The 18936-nt window shown below is 41.1% G+C and overlaps 1 protein-coding gene across 3 annotated transcripts in view; it reads left to right on the top strand.

The window, feature by feature from the left end:
* RORA (RAR related orphan receptor A) overlaps window positions 1–18936 on the top strand; it is a 701886-nt gene that overhangs the window by 658489 nt on the left and 24461 nt on the right. For all 3 annotated transcript variants that reach the window (XM_028508335.2, XM_028508334.2, XM_028508336.2), the window contains one exon: window positions 7054–7139. In XM_028508335.2, coding sequence (XP_028364136.1) covers window positions 7054–7139 — 86 coding nt within the window. The remainder of the gene's footprint in view (window positions 1–7053; window positions 7140–18936) is intronic.

The following is an 18936-nucleotide window of genomic DNA, read 5'->3' as shown; positions in this document are numbered from 1 at the left end:
CTAGTAACACCTGGATGCTTCTTCTCTCAGGAAGACGTTCTGGGAGTCAGCCATTTTTTTTTAAATTTTAAGTCAGTCTAGCTAGCAGATGAAAATTACAGTTCTATATATTTTTCTTTATTCTCTTTGTGGCAGAGCCTGTTGTGGGTAGTGAGGGCACAGCGTCCTGGTCCTTGCCAAGAATGATATGCCAAGCTTCCTAAAGCTTCCCATTTATATAGGTCTTTTCATCTTCAAAGAGCTTTGCGAGCATTCGTTTACCACCACCTGCCTGGGAGGTAAGAGTTATTCCCATTTTATAGCTGGAGGAAGTAGAGGGGTGAGTGACTTGCCTGAGGCCACCCAGGGAGTCGAGGGGAGGCCATGGCCTTGGAAGGATTACTGATTCCACATCTTTGCTCCAGCTCTTTCTCTCATGTCATTACCTTTTGAGATCCCCAAGAGATGATAACATAAATCTAAAGGCGGCAGATAATCTTTAGGAGGAGAGAGCCACCAAGTCTTTCTGCTTCGTGGCTGGCTGCCTTTACAATCAGATCCTAGGAAATCTAGACATAAGCCATTTAATCCTCCTGAAGTTCACTTTCCACATCTGCAGAATGGGCATGATGATACCCATCTGCCTACTTCAGTATTGTAGTGACCACCAAAATCAAAACAAGCTAACGAGGTAAAAAACTTAGCAAACTCTGCAAATATCAGGCATTGTGATTGCTGCCAGAAGTGACCACCAGACTACTTTACCAAAGTGGTAAGGCTTTTCTAAGTGGGGGGCTAATTGCTTCGGTGAGGCTCAAATACTGTCATGAAAGAATCCAAAATCAGTAGAAGAAAAGAGTTGACTAAGGAGGGAAACATACGAATATTATATTTTTAGTATATATTTAGTAGACAAAATGGCAGAACAAGTTGATTATTAGTTTGTGTCGTATGCAGTTGGAACACAGCCCTTGCGGACCATGCCTGGGCTGTGGAACATATTCATGCTGTACTCCAAGCCAGGGGTCCAGGATGACAGAATGTGCCAAACTACTGGAAGCCACAGTCTGTGCCCCTCCCTCGGCGGCAGCAGCAGCAGGAGTGCCCACAGCTAGCGGGCTAGCACACACAGCACCCTTGCACCCTGCAGGGAAGGCAGCACCTCTGGAAGGATGGTTTGAAAAAGGGCTGTCATCAGGCCAAAGTAGGAAAAGGCTCCCCAAGTCCAGGCTGTTAACAGCCACGGGACTCACAGCCAGATGAACTTCAGCCCCTGCCTTTACCCCCTCACCTGGGCTCCATTGGGCAGGGCACAATGTCCTTGGAACTAGGAGGTGGCTAGACCCAGAGAGGCCACAAAACTCTGGAAACCAGGCGTTCCCCAAGTCCCTCCAGGGAACCAGGTGAGGACTCCGCCACTCTCCACCATCCGGCCTCGACAGGCACGCCAGGCTGCCACGCAGGCAGCTGCAGAAGCCTTTAATACCCCAGCAGTTTTAAACTGGGGATAAAATGAAGTGACTAATCCATAAAGGACTCAGGCCATTTTACTGAAAATAAAATCAAATGCCTTAGGGTTTTTCTTTTTAATCTTTATTGGTTTTTCTGCTTACAGAAGTAATGCATGATGGTTGTAAAAAATTCAAACGTTAGAAAAATGTAACTTAGCAAGTGAAAAGTCCTCTATATTTTCAGCCTTCCATAAAAAAATAAAAATAAAACACTGCCAACAAACTGATGCAGAAGATATTTTTTAAAGTGGTAGTCCTTGACCATTTTTGCAAGACACACAAAATTACTTGACATTCTTATGAGTGACATACTCTCATGGATATATCCAGGGTTTAGCCATCACCTAGCAAGCCAGCAGGAACCCTAACCTGTTCAGTCTAATTCAGGAGAATATGTGCAGGTGAGCTTGATGAAAGATATTATTGGGGTAACCTGGGGTCCTATTAATTTATTTTTATGTGGAACCGTACAATTTTAATTTTCCAGTTATGAATAACAAGTTCCAGGCGACACATCCACAGCTGATTGCAGCAGAGCACGGAGGGCAGCGAACGGTTAAGCGCCGATGCTGTAAAGGATTGCTGGGGTGGCTGGCGAGAGCTGCCTGTCATGGTATTTGGAGGATAAGCAGCTTTTCTCTATCCCCACTTTGGAAAGAGCTTACAGACTGCAGAGAAGAATTTCATTCCGCTATAAGGCAGGATTTCTTATCAACAATAACAATAATAATAACAACTATTTGTTGAGCGCCAGCTACTTCTGAGAACTGTGTGATGTGCAGAGAGAGAGAGAGAGAGAATATATAAAATAATCATATATGTGCTGTGTCATTTATACATCATATCATTGAATCTTCACTTATGAAACTGAGGTTCAGAGAAGTTAAGGAACTTTCCCAGCCTTAAAAATTGTTCAACCTTGGCATTGGTGACCTTAAGGTCAAAAACTAGAAGAACGGCCTAGAAGGTTGATGATTACTGCCAGTTTTAAACCAGTCAGGTAACTCCCAGAAAGACACCTTGATATCAGTTCTGAGTAGTATTCAAGCTTAACCAAAGTCCTTATGTCTTTGGATCTGTTAATGGTTACACGCCAAGAGTGGCAACCACCTGGTGTTCGTTACTGAAGCGATCGGATGCTGGCAGTGCAGAGTGGTGAGAAAGGGGCAGGGGAGGGATGTAACCCTAAATTTTCTGTCAGACAAAAAGACAAAGTGTGTCCAAATTTCAGTGGTACTGCTTCCTAGCTCTTCAACTTTGGGCAAGTTATTTAGCCTCTCTGAATTTGTTTTCTCAACTAAAGAATGCAGATGATGATGGTGATGATGATGATGATACCACCCACCACATAGGGTTGTTGAAGTAAATGTAATAATACCTCACATTATAAACACAAATACCTGTTAGCTATAATTGATTGTTATAAATCTGTTAAATTACTATCCAGAGCTCACTACTCACTGAAAGTGAAGTGATGGGTACTCATACTATTGTATTTTTTTAATTCTTTGGGAAAATGGACATCTTTCTTATGACCACGATATCTCCCAAAATACAGGGTCTGGCAGGAGCAACGCCTGCTTGAGTAATAGCTGGTAGGGTAATAATATAGGTGTAATAATTTATAGTTTTAATTTGAACATTTTACCTAAAATGGTATATGGTGTTCTTGAGTGTGATACTGTTATGTTACAGAATTACATGCTTATGATTTTGTAAATAAAAGTTTGTAATAAACAGAGGCATTATTTGCGCCAGACCCTGTAAGTCCTGAGAAATAAATGAGTGTTAAGAACCCATGTTCTTGTTCCGTTCATAACTAAAAGTAAAGAGCAGACCTTGCGCAGAAGGACACGTGAGACTTGGTGATAGCCCAGCCCACAGCCCCCTCAGCGAATGAGCGACTCGCCTGGCGGGATCTCCTGATGCCCCACTGCCACTTGTCAGCTCCTGGAAACCGCAGGACTCTGCCTCTGCAGGTGTGGCGCGCCTGCTTGAATTACGTAGGGTGCATGAGAGAGCAAATTATTTAGGCAATAGAGCTGAAAATGTAGGCAAATTAGAATTTTTCATAGCAAGATTGTTCATTGTTAAGCCAATTCATGATTACCAGTGTGCGTCTTGCTTCAGATATTCCCCTGCACAATAAGCCTCTTTGCCATGATGAATATGTATGTGGGCTAATTTAATCAATGCACTTGTGGCAGAGTGCTGTCTGACAGGACTCAGCCTTTGAAATACTGGCAGAGCTAATGTGTACGGTATGTCTGTGGGCCAAGACTCATAATTTGTGCTAAAAGATTATTTTGAAAAGACACAACACAGCCTGTTGGAAAAGGGAAAAGCCTACGGGATGGAAAGCAAAGGGCAAGGGGAGTTTTTTTCTTTTCACTCTTCTTGGACTGAAAACTCAAATGTATGGAACTAAACTGCCATCCTTTTGAAAAAAATGTGCATGCCAGTGACTACATTTCTTATTCTCACTGTTACAGGTAAACTCTGTAAAGTGACTGAAAGAGGGAGGGGGCGGCTCTGGGGCGTTGTTGGAGTAAACGGAAGGCTGAGTGACCTGCTCCAACCTGCAAATGTTTGCTTTCTGGAAATACCAACATGTGTGATCAGGTCATATTCAGAGTTTGCTTTCTGGGGCAGGTGGGTTTTAGTCATTTCTTAAAAAGCTCTTGTAACAGAGATTGTTTTCTGAGATAAGGTTGCCCGCCTCCTACCCCCAGGAGACGGGCTGGCAAGATAGTTTGATCTGACCAATCAGAATGCCCAAACCTTGCTTTGGAGAACACTTCCATTACCGTAACTACCACAAGCTTCCTAGTGGAGTTTCTTTTGACTAATCCTGACTTTCTGGCTACCATTGCCCACTGCAACTAAGCACAAACACCCTGGGAAACAGATGACCTCCTGCCTGAAAATACAAGTCATCTATAGTGAGCATAGATGACTCACTGTCCTCCATAAATCTTGTGAAATTCATCTTAGCTTGAGTGTCTTACAAATTTGAAAGACCCTGGGAGCCAAAACAAGGCTGAAGACCAAGAGCTTGGGAGCTTGGCTCAGGCCACCAGTCAGTAGTGGCACCAAACTCAGCGTTTGTGCTACAAGGACCCTCCCCCCGGGACCACCGTTATTACAAGCAGACCCCTCCAAGCTAGACTTCCATATCACTTGTGGGATGACAGCAGCCACTAGCAGGCATTCTTGTCACTGGCTTAAATGCCATCATTTCACTTCTTATGGGTAATCCACTGAGTTCAAACCCAGCCAAACGGCAATACATCATTTTCCATTTGATCCAGATACAGTTTTACTCAGCACTCCCATATGGCTTGCTCAGGGCCTTCCTAGCTTATAAAGGACTAAATAGATGTGCTTGGTCTCCCCATTGTTAAGGTAGAATGAAGATAACTCTTGCAAGGCCCAAGTTTAGCACTAGCGTTGCTTTAGCTGCCTCAGATAGTTTTGACACTTACTTAAACTACAGGGCCTCACTAGGTTTGTCCATGTCTGATTTCTGTGATTACAGATTGAGATGAGACATATGCAGAAGCAGCTCAGTGTCAGTCTTCTTTATTCCACATATGAATTTTGTTTATTAAATGGTCCAAGTGCTTTGTGTTGTCTGACTATTCCATTCCTTAGGGGTTGGGGTGGGGGAGGCAGGTTCTCATTATAGACTGGTTAATTCATATGGGAAAATCCAGGCAATAACTGCTAGCTGATAAATCCTTTCAGCTACCACTTGGCTTTTGTGGGTCCCTGAAAAATGTTGAGCATTAACTCACTCTCTCTCTCTCTCGTTGCAGATAATCTGTAACACAAAACTTTGGCTTGACTATATTAAGAATATTGGAGGGACCATAGGTATGAGACATTATTAGATTTCAGATTTCTCAGAGAATTTTCCTTGAAGAAATCAAACTAGGCGCTAAGGACAAGGAGAAGGATTTGGAGGTGGTCATTTTTTGTTCAATGTGACCCTATAACATATTAATAAATTGCACGACTCAGAAATAGGCATATTTGACAGTATACAAAGACACCATTATTAGAGTATTAAAAAGCTTCAGGGTTATGGAAAATATATTGGATGTGATTATTTCGAACCATCTCTAACTCCGGGCAATAAAACTCAGTGTGTCAACGCTAGAAGTGATAGATAGGAAAAGAGCTCTCTAGAATAGCTTGCACGCCCTGATCAATACTTGTATTATTCCCCTTGAAAGGAAGTTAGCAGGTAAACATGCTTTGTAATGAGATTAAATCCAAGAATTTCAACATCACATCACATGCAAAGTACATGTTGTGGAAATGATCCCAGGGTGTGGGATTACAGTGGAGGGGAGAGTGGGCTGTATGTATGTGTGTGTTACTTATATCACGTAACTTACATCCTCAGACAAGTCATCACTTTGTGTAAGGCACGGGGCTGGGAAGGAACTATTCGAAAATGAAATCCACTTGGGCTCTTGTACTTGTGTTTGTATGTGTGATTTAGTAGATAATCTGATGTGATATCCAGTAGTGGAAACCATGGAAAGTGAACTTAGCGTAATGGAACATACTAGGTAGACTGGTGAGCACTGCGGCCCGGTATATACTCTTCAATGTTGATCTTTTTTTCATATATAAATCATATTTCATAGTTGACCCAAGTACTTTGTCATACCTAATTATTTCATTCTTAGATTATTTTTAAGTCCTTAATTATGCTATTTCCAACTCTGCTCAAGATACGATGTGTATGCTTAGAAGTGTGCTTTGTCATATCTGAGAATGTTGGTGTACTATAGTCATATATTTCTGTATTTATTTGGTTGGGTTTACAGCATGGAGCATCTGCAAGTAATCAGTTGGATAGAAACATGGTCATGCTGTACCAGGAAATCAATTTCCAATGTAAAGAACTTAGAAGTCATTTATTCTATTTGTCAGGATTCATCATTATTAAAATCAATTAGGATATTAACTTTATGGTTGAAAGATTTTGGTGGTACACAAATGGACTCGTTTTTTTAACACATGGTAACTATGTTAATTAAAAAGAATAAGTAAAAATTCTTAACTTACCATCATATGTAACATTGATGTTTTGGATTGAATCATTTTCCTGAGTATTCTTAACCTTTTGGAGTATATTTTTCTCTAGCAGTCAAGCTAAAGTGCTCAGCCAAGACAGATTTATGACCTTTTAAAAATAATGATGGAAAATAAGATCGGAGGAAACATTTTAGTATCTACTTTGCTCTGAGGCCGAAACTGCGAAGTCTCCAGTTCTTGAAGGCTTTGAAATGCTGATTCCAGCCTTCTTGTGGGTCCTTAAACACCTTCTCAAATGACCCATTTTAATAACCCGAAAGCTATTATATAACGAGCAGCCATAATTTAGTCCAGGGCTCTAGGGGGACCCGTACAGTTCAGCAATGAATAGTTAATGCGGTATAATGTTTAGCAGGTTATTAGTTTTCACTATACAAATGCTGATCGGGGAACGCTTTTATAAGGTGTTTAAAAGAAAATGTAATTAACTGGTTACGTGCTTCTGTTGCAGCTCAAATTGAAATTATTCCATGCAAGATCTGTGGAGACAAATCATCAGGAATCCATTATGGTGTCATTACATGTGAAGGCTGCAAGGTAAGCCTTTTTAATTGCTGTTGTTTTTGTCAGTGTTAGAATGTGTCTTCGGAAGTCTTAGTTTTTACTTATCTTACGTTTAAAAATGCAGCTCCTGGGAATTTGGAGTGATGAGAAATGATGGGACAGAATATTTGGGGGTTGCGTTACAAGTGAAGAAGTTATGTATATTTTTTAATTCCTTCCATCAAGTTAACAGGAGGCTTGAGAAAAGTGTTGGAGCATTGCTTGTTTGTCACTTCCAATCTCAGAGTTGATTGATCTGATGAACAATCTCTGTGGTTACCTTTTAAAAAAGGATCTGACTCTAGACTTCTATGATGTCCCTGTTACAAGCTTTGTAAGAATGCATTTGCAGGAAGTTTAATTGGAATATGATGGAAAGTCTTATTGTTGGCACACAGATGTTGACGCAGCTGGCCAGATGATGGCAGCGCCGTTAGAGAGAACTGAGCTCTGGTCCTGGTGCCACCGCTTGTCCATATTGCTTTGGGCATCTCTCAATACTTGAGTGACTCAGTTTCTTCATCTATAAAGCGGGCACAACACCTGTTCTTCGTCTTTTTTTAGAACTACTCTCAGAAGGGAATGAAAAACTAAATAAAAGTCCTCGTAAACTGAAAAGTGCAGTTTAAATCTAAACATTATCATTTGTGTTGCTGTTGTGAATGTTTTAATTCTGACTGACTGCTAGTCTCAGGGCAATACGCACAGCACATGCACAGTAGGGCAATGGGAAATAGAGATGTTTATCCTGATCATCCAAGGCCCCTAAACCCAGATTGCCTCTGTTCTTCAAATTTCAATTTATTGGGATTTTACTTCTCCTGCTTGTATTGGAAGGGCCTTGAGACAGCTTACAGGATAAAACAATGCAAAACAAACAGAAGAGCAGCTATGTAAATATGCTGAAGGCCTCCGAGACCAAGGATTGCCACTGAACCAAGCCTGAATGAGCCCTAAGGCATTTTGAAGATGAGGCAAAAAATAAAATCCACAAATGTGGGTAGCTCTCCTTTAGTGCAAGTAGAAAAGACAGTGTGATAAAATACAAAAATCACGTCCAGACACAAATAACTACTGAGAGGCTGCAGGGAAATTTGGCTCATAATTTCCTTAGGTCTTTGTTTTACTATCAATCATTATAACATTTGGCACTTTGTACGTGTACAAATGTTCCTTATTGAGCCCATCGTGGTGAAGCTTGAGATTTCTGCCCACCACCAAACACACTTCTTCTTTATTTTTTTAAATCACCAGCCTTTTAGGAATGGGGGCTTGCTACTTAAAAGGGAATTGGAATGATCTCTGTGGTAGCCCTCAATGCCTCAGCGTTCTAGATTACCAAGGGGGAAAAAAAACAGTTATGCCCTTTTACTTCCTCAGTCTGCCCTCCCTCAAAATTAATTAGTTAATTAAAATAAAACAAAATGAAATCAACTGCCTAGCCTATACCACCTCAGAGAGGGATCTGCCTGTGACATTGGCCACCCGAGTGCCATTCAGAGTTAATTTGGCTGACGTGGCTGTGCAGATGTGACACTTCTCTCTCATCCACTCTGTGTTCACACCTTCCCAAAGCTGTGCCCCTGGTAAAAGTGACATGGCCTTTCTGGATGAGGACATGTAGACAGCAGTCCTCCCCCACCAGGAGTTCCAAACAATGGTGATTTTTGTGCCCTGCCTACCACCCAGGTGTTTTCTTAAGGGGACAGGGTCCTGGGCATCAGCTGCTCTTCATACCTTCCTCCTGCCCAGACACCTGCCCACTCCCGCTGTATCCTTCAGGAATGCCACCTGTGGTTTTATGTGGCAAACCGAAGTGAGTGTCTAGGAATGGGGTCTGGGAGCAGGGGCTACTTCCTGTGAATCACCCCAACAATTCAGAAGGTTAGTTCCCAATGTGCTGTTCAGTGAGAACTGAATCGACGGTCTGAGCGCCAGTACTCGCACAGGCGTGAACACTGTGTGTTTTCTCCATACCCCCAATGCTTATGACAGAAATGAAAGCAGTAAAATAGCAAATGGCAGCTATTATTTCACAGTTGTCACTTTTCTGGATTCCCTTGCAGATATTGCCCATGTACTGACTCAGTGCCAAAGTGGTTTTTGGTTACTGTGTTCCTCTATTCAAAGTCACAGAAACAAACAATTAACACTTAATTTTATTAACAGATTGGGCCTATGCCCAGCCTGGGACCTATACAATGGTATGTGTTTATATTTGATGTACGTAGTATTTACTCTGCATAATAGTTTCTGTCCATTATAACTAACTTTTTTATTTCTAGTCGTGGGGAAGTCAGGAGCCTTCTGCCTTTGCGAGTGATGTTAATGGTGCATCATGTTCTAACCAGGTGAAGGTGGTTGTGTTATGACAAACTATAAATAATTTATCTTGGTGTTAGTGTCATTAGACATGAGGAAAATTTATAATTAGATATATAAATAGATATGTAATGAGAGGAAAGTGACTTAGTCATTTTCTATGCTAATCATTTTGTGAATGTGTTTTAAATTGCATTTAAAATTGACAACCTGAAACTACCAGAAACTAGAGAGCCTAGTTCATTGCTGAAATGATTATGTTATCACCTATTGGCTCAGGTAAACATTGCCCATAAACAGCAAAAAGGGTAGATAGTGTAGTAGCTCTTTCTCTGGTGTCTGTATGCCCTGCTCACTGCTCCTGACCCCCGAGCCTCTTTGCAGGGAAGCAGTATCGGGTCATGCTGTGCTCTGACTCTGGAGCCAGACTGCCCAGGTTTGCATTCCAGCTCTGCTATCTACCAGCGGTGAGCAACTACCCAACCTCTCTATGCCTCTGTTTCCCCATCTGTAAAATGAGGATAGTAATCATAGTTAGCTTCCTAAGGTGATCACGTGCATTTCTGTGAAGCACTTAGAAAACTGCCAGGCACGTAACAAGCACTCGGTAAGTGTTAGCTGTTGTTACTGCCATTCCCGGCCAAACTCCTAGTGCCTGAGTTATGCTGTTCTGAGTAGTCACATATATTTCAGGTTATCCATGGGTCCAGTCCTGATTTTTGTGACCATTTGTGCTTTGTTACATAGACTCTACCAATTAAAACAGCAAAAATATGAGCACCCATCTTGGGACCAGACACTTTAGAAGCATTGTAAGGTTCCAAAGATACACAAGGCCTAATCCTCTGTCAAGCAGTTTATGGTCTAGGTGCAGAGATGAGGCCAGCACAGGAAAAGTTAAATAGCAACGCAAAAAGGAAATAATAGAGCGAGGCCACAGTCTATAACATGACAGAAGGGGCACATGACCACTAGGCAGCAAGAGCCCACAAATGGGGACATCCTGGTTGTGCTTGAGGGACAGTATATAGCCTAGTGTGACTGGAGCAGGGGTCACTTTCTGTGGACAGTGGACAATAAGGATAGACAGGTGCACCATTTCCAAAATGTTAAGGGCTCTATTATGCTAGGGTTTTTATTTTTAAAATATTTCACTTCTTCTTTTGAAATAATGAGCTAACAGTATACTAGCCCTGCTCAAATCCTGAATGCTGAAGTGTTTGTAGAAAAATGACCATTAGTTGAGGTTTTCTTTTGAAAAATGGTCCCATTTATCATTAAACTCCAGTTCCCAGCTTCATCATTAGAGACAGTAGCTGCTCAGGTGATGATGAAAAATTTATCTTAAGATAATAAAAACACAGTTTTTTATGTTTATGCTTGTAGGCTTTTTGGCTCTACAATTTCAACTATAACTTTTTTTTTTTAATTTTATTTATTTTTAGAGAGGGAAGGGAAGGAGATAGAGAGAGAGAGAGAGAAAAAAACATCAATGTGCAGTTGCTGGGGGGTGTGGCCTGCAACCCAGGCAGGTACCCTGGCTGGAATTGAACCTGCAACACTTTGGTTCGCAGCCCGCACTCAATCCACTGAGCTATGCCAGCCAGGGCTCAACTATAACTTTTTAAATGATAATGTACAATTGACTATTGAAATTAGTGAATTGATTACTGGTTACATTTAAGACTCTTTGTTCTTGATAGGTCTTAGAGTAGCATTTGTTTATCAACATTTACTCATTATAATACATTGATGATGCCTTATGCTAAGCTTCCTCTTTCACTCAGTAAAGGGAGAATTGGGTCCTCTTTCACTCAGTAAAGGGAGAATTGGGAATAGTTTATTTGTATTGACAAATATAGTACCTGAAATTAACAATAGAAAGCCTTTTCAATGATATCTAGGGTGTATACTTATTACTTTTTTTATACCTGAAAGCACTAAAGCAATTTCTGGAATATTTTTTGTATTAGGTAAAAAAACAATGACCATAAATGTTCCTTTTAGGCCCCAGTTGATTTTCATAGGATTCTAATATTTTTAATTTCAGTTGTGAAATGTCACTAGTCTTATACCAATTTTATCCACTCTCCAGCATGGATGCATTCACGTTCAACATTTTTATTTTAATGGTTTATAATAGCTGGCCACATTTTTAGAGCTAGCCATTTAAAATGAAAATTGGACTTGGCCATTACTGCATACTATGACATCAGAGTTTCAGCTCTGCTACATACAGGTGATAAGAAAAAAATTTTTGTTTTGCTAAATCTTCCAGTCCTGTGATTAAATGCACAAGTGGTAGAATGTAGTAGAACCCCAATTTACATCAAGATCATTTAGATTTTTTTCTTTGTTTAGGTCTTAATTATGTATTAATAACTGCAACCTTTCCTCAACTTACAGAAAACACTGGGCTGTGGGCTCGTAGATGGGGCTATTACATGATGTCTGGCTCAGGGTAGGGCCCCTCCTGTCTGCGTGGGAATCACTGTTGCTGAATGTGCTCGCTTGGATTGGATCTGATTGTAACAAATCACACTACGGCAAAGCAGCCATCTACACTTACCAAATATGACACATGAGGTCGGCTTTAATCAGAGATCATTTTTACATAAAATTCTACAGGGAGGCCAGTCATTATTGAATAAGAAAGTCGTTTAAGAGATCTGTGTTTCTGTGGTTTATGAGTGTAGGGCTCATACATGATTGGAGGAAATGACTATGCCCTCCCTGTCCCTGTCCTGTGATTGGAGGAAATGACCACTCCCTCCTTGGCCCTACCCTGTGATTGTAAGAATAACCACTCCCTCCCTCCCTGGCCCTGCCCTGTAATTGGAAGAAATGTCCACAGTAAAAGTGTTTTGTGAGTGAGGCTGCCTGTTCTTTTTAAAAAAACAAATTTCCTTCTTCATTTGCTTCCTTAAGACTGTTATTTCTGCTCCCTGCCCCCCCATTTTAATTTTATCATTTCTTTAGCGTGTTTCTTTCGCTAATTTTAATCTATCCATTTCTTCTCTTTACCCCTCAATAAAATTAAGTTGACAATTATATTCCTTTTCCCTTTATCCAAAAAGTTAGCTTTCTGGCCATGCTAATTCCAAAGATACTTCTTCTACTTCTTCTTCCTCACCCCCATACTTCTGGACAGAAAGTTCCCAAGATAAATAAAATCTGAACATAGTGCATGCTTTTACGTGTAGGATCCTCAGTCCTTCTCAGCCTCAGAAATCCCACAAGAAGAACACATACACCCACTTCAACAGTCCCAAATTCTAAGTTTTTACTTGTATTGGAAAATACAATAATTCGGGCAGGCATGCCAGCATTCACAATAAATCATAGAGTTATGAATAAATCTTGGTTGTCAAAAGCAAATGTGTAGCCGTTCCAAAGCGTCTGCCATTAGAATTCAGCAAGGCAGCTGTCAGCTGTTTTCTTGTAATTAAACAGCCAATGAGCAGCTAATTAAGACATATGTGTATACAGAAGTGGAAGTGGGTATGTTAATGAACTGTAGGAATCAATTCATTAAGTGAAAATTGTCAAAAGACCAAACATCAGATCAGCATTTCAGCCTGTGCCTCACTGAGGAGGAGCCCCAAGCAGAAGGGGAGCCCTTTGGGGCAAGACCCCTGTGCACCTTCCCAACCACACCCCCAGTTCTGTGCCCAGCCAACCCACATTGTGGGGCAAAACTATTAATCACCCCAATAGGAAATGCCATGTTTATATCAAAGCTTGTTTTTAGTAGATCTTGCAGATAAAAATGTTTTAAATGGCTATGTATTAATATGTATGTATTCAGTAACATAAAATGCCATATCCCTCACCTTGGGTCTGAACCATTACATGAAACTACCTACAGAACTGAAAATCCGGGTGGGGGCATTATTAGTTTTGTTTTGTGTTGTTGTTTGCCTGTTTTTTGTTGGATCTGCCCTACTGTTTTGTGTTGTTGTTTGCCTGTTTTTGTTGGATCTGCCCTACATGTTTGTCTCAGGGATTTTTTTTATGGTACATTAAGAAGTGTATGGCCTTTGGAATAAGATGCACCAGGGGTTTGGGAATTCAAATCCTGGTTCCTCCCCTTACCTGCTATGTAATTTTGTATGTGTGGCTTAACCTCTCTGCATTTTAATTTTCTCATTTGTAAAACAGATATAAAAATACTCTGCAGAGTTGTTGTGAATTGCAAACAAACAATGTTTGCAAACACCCTACATGGTGCCTGGTATAAAATAGGTACTCAGCCTCTGATTGTCACTACTGTTTTTATCACTACCGTCATCTTTTTTTCCTTTGGACGTATATTCAGCAAGTATCAGTTGACTTCTCCAAGTCCTTGGCTAGCTGTTGGAAACAGTAAAACAAGGCAGTCAGTGAGGGTGGCAGATTAGTAATACAGCAAGTTAAGGGACTTAAGGGGGACACAGAAAGGGCTCTAAGGATACACATGGGAGGAGCTCCTCAACCAGCCTTGGGAGGGACAAGGTCAGAGAAAGCTGCTGGAGAAAGTGAATCCTGAAGAGAAGGAGAGAGCTTTCCAGAAGTGTGTGTGTGTGTGTGTGTGTGTGTGTGTGTGTGTGTTAGGATTGGGTCAAGGTAGCCTTAGAGGAACTGTGAACACAGTAGCTGAGGCTTGGCCAGAGTGTGGCTTTGAGAAGAGGACTGAATGGAGGAGAGAGTTGCCTGGACTGGTGGTCATAGCCTGGTCATCAGTAGGGAGCCATTGAGGGCTAATGAGCAGGGGAGTGACTTGATCGGGTTTATGTTTTTTAGAATGAGATTGTAAGTGACTGTCTGAAAATGAATTGGAAGGAATGAGAACGGAAGGAGGAAGACCATTTGGGAGGCTGTATAATAACCAATTAAGGGGGAAAGAGATAAGGAAACAAGAAAATTGCAGTAATGTTAAGAAAGAAGTAGATAAATTTGAAAAATATGGTGGCTAGAAAGAGCCTAATCTGGTGCCTGTGTGGATATGAGTGTGGAGGAGGCAGGGATGAAATGAAGCCCGTCTTTCTGTCTTGAGTGGATGGGTGAATGTGGCGCTGTTCACCAAGTGAGCAGGGAAACTCTGGAGGAGACAAGGCTGGGAAAGAAGGAGTGGGTTGGCATATATTCTGTCCCGCAATGAAGATAAAATCATTCACTTAAAGTTTCTGGAGAGTGTGTGGATGGTGGGGGAGGCAGATGGAGCTATGCAAAACCAACCTGCAACTATGGGTAAATTCCTATGTAAGGTGAAGAGGCTTCATTCAGACAGCCTGATGAAAAGTTGGGGATCCAGCACCGACTGGGCTCCATCCAGCCTCATGCCCATCAGTTTTTAGCAGCCAGCTCCCTGGAAAACAAACGATGTCTATATGTCTGTACATAACTTCAGTGTGTATTTTACTGATATAATTTCACACAGTTTACAAAGAGCAAAATCTATAATGCTCTTTATTTATGAACTTCATACAAATGTTTGGTCTCACTAAATGGTCTTCCTGATTTTTGCTGAACTCTTACATCCATACCAGGAGTTGCAGTTGGCAAAGGACGATAGTGTCAACACGAATGTTGGTTAGTATTTTCATTTATGTTAATGAATAAGAGGCAAGTGAAAGAAGGAAGACATTTTAGAACTGCACTCATTCATCTGTGATGATGTGAGCAACTTCTTCACTGAATCAGATAATAGCTTTTAAGTACTGGGAGAACATTTCCTTAATTTTTAAGTGCTATTTACAATGTGATGGTTACAGACACGACACGCTTTGACATTTAACCCACATTGTTACCATTTTCTTCAGTAAGCTAGACAGTAAGCGGAACAATAAACCAAGCCCCGGCTTGCAGTATTTGCCTGTTTCTGTAGTATAAATACTACCACCACGCGGTTGGTCCAAGCCGGCCAACGTGCAGTGTCACTGAATACAGAGTAGGGAAGAGATGCACAGCAACCCGCCATCATGTAGTGCATCCACCATCCAGACAGAATTGATGTAAATAACCTCCAGAATGTGGAGAATAGAAAAATAATGAAAGAAGACGTTGATGTTTAATAATGATTATAACTGGCTCATGGGATTTGAACATTCTGCTCCCGCAACCTGGTATGAGCCTTTTCCCACGCACCCTTCTGTCTGTCCCAGACTGGGGCACTCCATCCAATCTAGTGGGATTGATGAACAATTTCACCAGTCAGTATACAGCCATATAGATTTTAAAAAATAGGCGATAGAGAATGAAAAATAGGCGACTTCTGATAGGCAAACTCAGAAATAAAACTCAATGATGGGCACTTTGAAAGGCTCGGTGAAATAAAGGAAGAAACACTGGAGAGTTCTCCCTGACACAGTGGTAACGGAGACAAACGGTTAATGTGTGGGGAGGCTCTGAGTGGGCAAACTGAGACTGCGTGACATCAGTTTTATCAGTCCAACACTTTTGGAAAGATACTGAAGTGAGAGGGCACTGCACTCAAATTTAGGGCACTGGAGTTTGAACCCCAGCACTGACTCTCACCTGCCAGGGGACAACCTTAAAATTCTGAGCTTCATTCTTGCTATCTGTAAAATCAGAAAACTAGAGTAGATCCTTTTTCCTGCAAGAGGAAGGCATCAGAGTCTTCAGGATGCTTTGCTAAAATATTTACCATTCAAAATTGACTTTTTTGGTCATAAAGCAAGTTCTATTTTTAATTTTTTGAGGTAACTCAAATACTGCTTTCCACAGTGGCTGCACCAGTCTGCATTCCCACCAATAGTGCACAAGGGTTCTCTTTTCTCCACATCTTCTCCAGAACTTGTTGTTTGTTGATTTACTGATGATAGCCATCTGACAGGTGTGAGGTGGTATCTCATGGTGGTTTAATTTGCATTTCTCTGATGATTAGTGATGTTGAGCATCTTTTTATGTCTGTCAGCCACCTGTCTGCCCTTTGCAGAAGTGTCTGTTCAGATGCTTTGCCCTTTTAAAAATTAAGTTGTTTGTTTTTTGGTGTTGAGTTTTTTAAGTTCTTTATAAATTTTGGATAACACCTTATCAGATGTATTATTGGCAAACATGTTCTCCTATTCAGTGGGTTGTCTTTTCACTTTGTTGATGGTTTCCTTTGCTGTGCAAAATCTTTTTAGTTTGATGTAGTCCCATTTGTTTATTTTTTAAACTTTTTTATTTATTGATTTGAGAGAGAAAGGGAAAGAAACATCGATTTGTTGTTCAACTTATTTATTCATTCATTGGTTGATTCATTGGTGTGCCCTGACCAGGGGATTGAACCCACCACCTTAGCATTTAGGGCTAATGCTCTAACCAAATGAGCTACCTGGCTGGGCCATTTGTTTGTTTTTTCATATGATTTTACTTATATGTGGAATCTAATGAACAAAATAAAGTAACTAACAAAATAGAAACAGACCCATAAATACAGAGAACAGACTGACAGCTGTCAGACAGGAGGGGGAAGAGGGCTGGGTGAAAAAAGTGAGAGGATTAACCAAAAAAAACCCCTCATAGACAGGCTACTGTATGGTGATTACCGGAGGGAAAGGGGGTAAGGGGAAGTAGAAGGAGGGTAAAGGGGGAATAAATGGTGATAGAAGATGTGGCTTGAGGTAGTAAACACACAATACAATATATAGATGATGTATTCTAGAATTGTACACCTGAAACCTATATAATTTTATTAACTAGTGTCACTCCAGTAAAGTCAATAATTTTTTTAAGATTTTATTTATTTATTTCTAGAGAGGGAAGGGAGGGAGAAAGAGAGAGAGAGAAACATCAATGTGCAGTTGCTGGGGGCCGTGCCCTGACTGGTAATCGAACCTGCGATGCTTTGGTTCGCAGCCCACGCTCAATCCACTGAGCTATGCCAGCCAGGGCTCAATAATTTTTTTTAAATTGACATTTCTCCTCTTTTGACCTACAAAAATGACCATTTAATATTGTTTTAAGTAATATGGATGTCTGGACTACATCCCCCAAGGTTTTGGTTCAATAGACCTAAAGCATATTTTTTACAAGCTTTCTGAGAGATTCTACCTCTGTTTGAGAACTGTGAAACCTGTTCATCTCTCACCTTCCTTCCCCTAAAGGCCTGTGTGTTTTCTAATTTACTGTTCACAATAACTGCATGTTAGTGTGCGGCCACTAGGTGGGGGTAATGTGCCACAGTCACACTGAGGATATACTACCTTGAAATTCATCATGGTGGCTCTCTGCTCAAGCCCAACCTGTTTATAATGGCACATATCCATGTATTTTGACATCTGTAGAAAGTGAGCTTTTAAGAAAGTTCTTTTAGAAATAAAACTCCAAAATCAATGTGCTTAATTTCTTTTCAAACTAACTCACAGCATCAGCACTTTCTCTGTTCTTTCTACATACCTCATCAGTTCCACCCAAGACTCCATGCACTGGCCTCAGACTCCCCAGCCTCTAGCACTGATGTCTCAGCTCACTCATTGTGCAGTGAGACCCTCTCCAGGACTGCTCCCCAGTCAGTCAGGATCCTGCTTCTGCATTTATGAGCATACATCTACATTTAGGTAGGAAGCTACCTACCATACTTTCTACTTTGCTTCCTCTTCCTTCTCACTCTTCTAATCTTTCTCCCTCTTATGTGTTCATTAGCTTTAAATATCTTATTAGTTCAACTTCCTAAAGCCTTAAACCTCTGAGAAGCCCCAAGGCATGCTGAAAAGGAGAGCTGAGGAGGTGGGGAGGAAGACCAAGCCCTCCTTCTGTCTGATGGGCAAAGTTCAGTAGTTACCTGTGTCACAGAGGTTAACGCTCTCTCTCCCTTCAGGGCTCTCGCTTTATAACCCCACTTGACCCCTCCTGTCTAGTATCTGATAGCTCTCCTTGTGGCCCTGACTGTTGACTTAGTCCAAAAGAAAGACCTCTTCTCTGGTTTTTAGCTCTGCTACTCCAGGCCCTTGCTCAGCTGACTCAGTGAAGAATAAATGGTGCTGTGATGAGCAAGGTGTCTATTTGCTTGCTTGCTGTTCTCAAACCTTTCATCATCATCATCATCATCATCATTATCATCAGGCCCCCTGAAACTCTAAGGTTCCATCATAGCAGAGCAAACTGGTGATTATATATGGCTTCTCTGCTAACATTCTGGAACTTTATTAGTGGTGGTCTATATTAACTTGAGTTTAATATGTGGGAATTAAAAAGTAGCATCCTTTTTGTTAACAGCTCCATCACTATTCAAGAGCTGTATCTAGTTCTAGATTTCAGATTTATGAAGGAAATGGAGAAACTGGAGGTGACCCTGAGGAGAAACACTAACCATGGGAAAGAACCTGGAAAAAAAGGTGGCAGAGACTCTGATTGGGTGTACGGACTAAACATTGCATGATAGCCTGGCAGCCCCCAACTACTGTTTCCATTTAAAGGAAAAAAAGAGATCACTCAGAACTCTCTATATTCAATGATCATAAAACAAAATGAAATGGGCTCATTG

This window comes from Phyllostomus discolor, chromosome 1 (assembly GCF_004126475.2).
Source record: "Phyllostomus discolor isolate MPI-MPIP mPhyDis1 chromosome 1, mPhyDis1.pri.v3, whole genome shotgun sequence".
NCBI lineage: Eukaryota > Metazoa > Chordata > Mammalia > Chiroptera > Phyllostomidae > Phyllostomus > Phyllostomus discolor.
The sequence above is the reverse complement of the archived record's forward strand: the minus strand, read 5'-3'. Positions and strand labels throughout refer to the sequence as shown.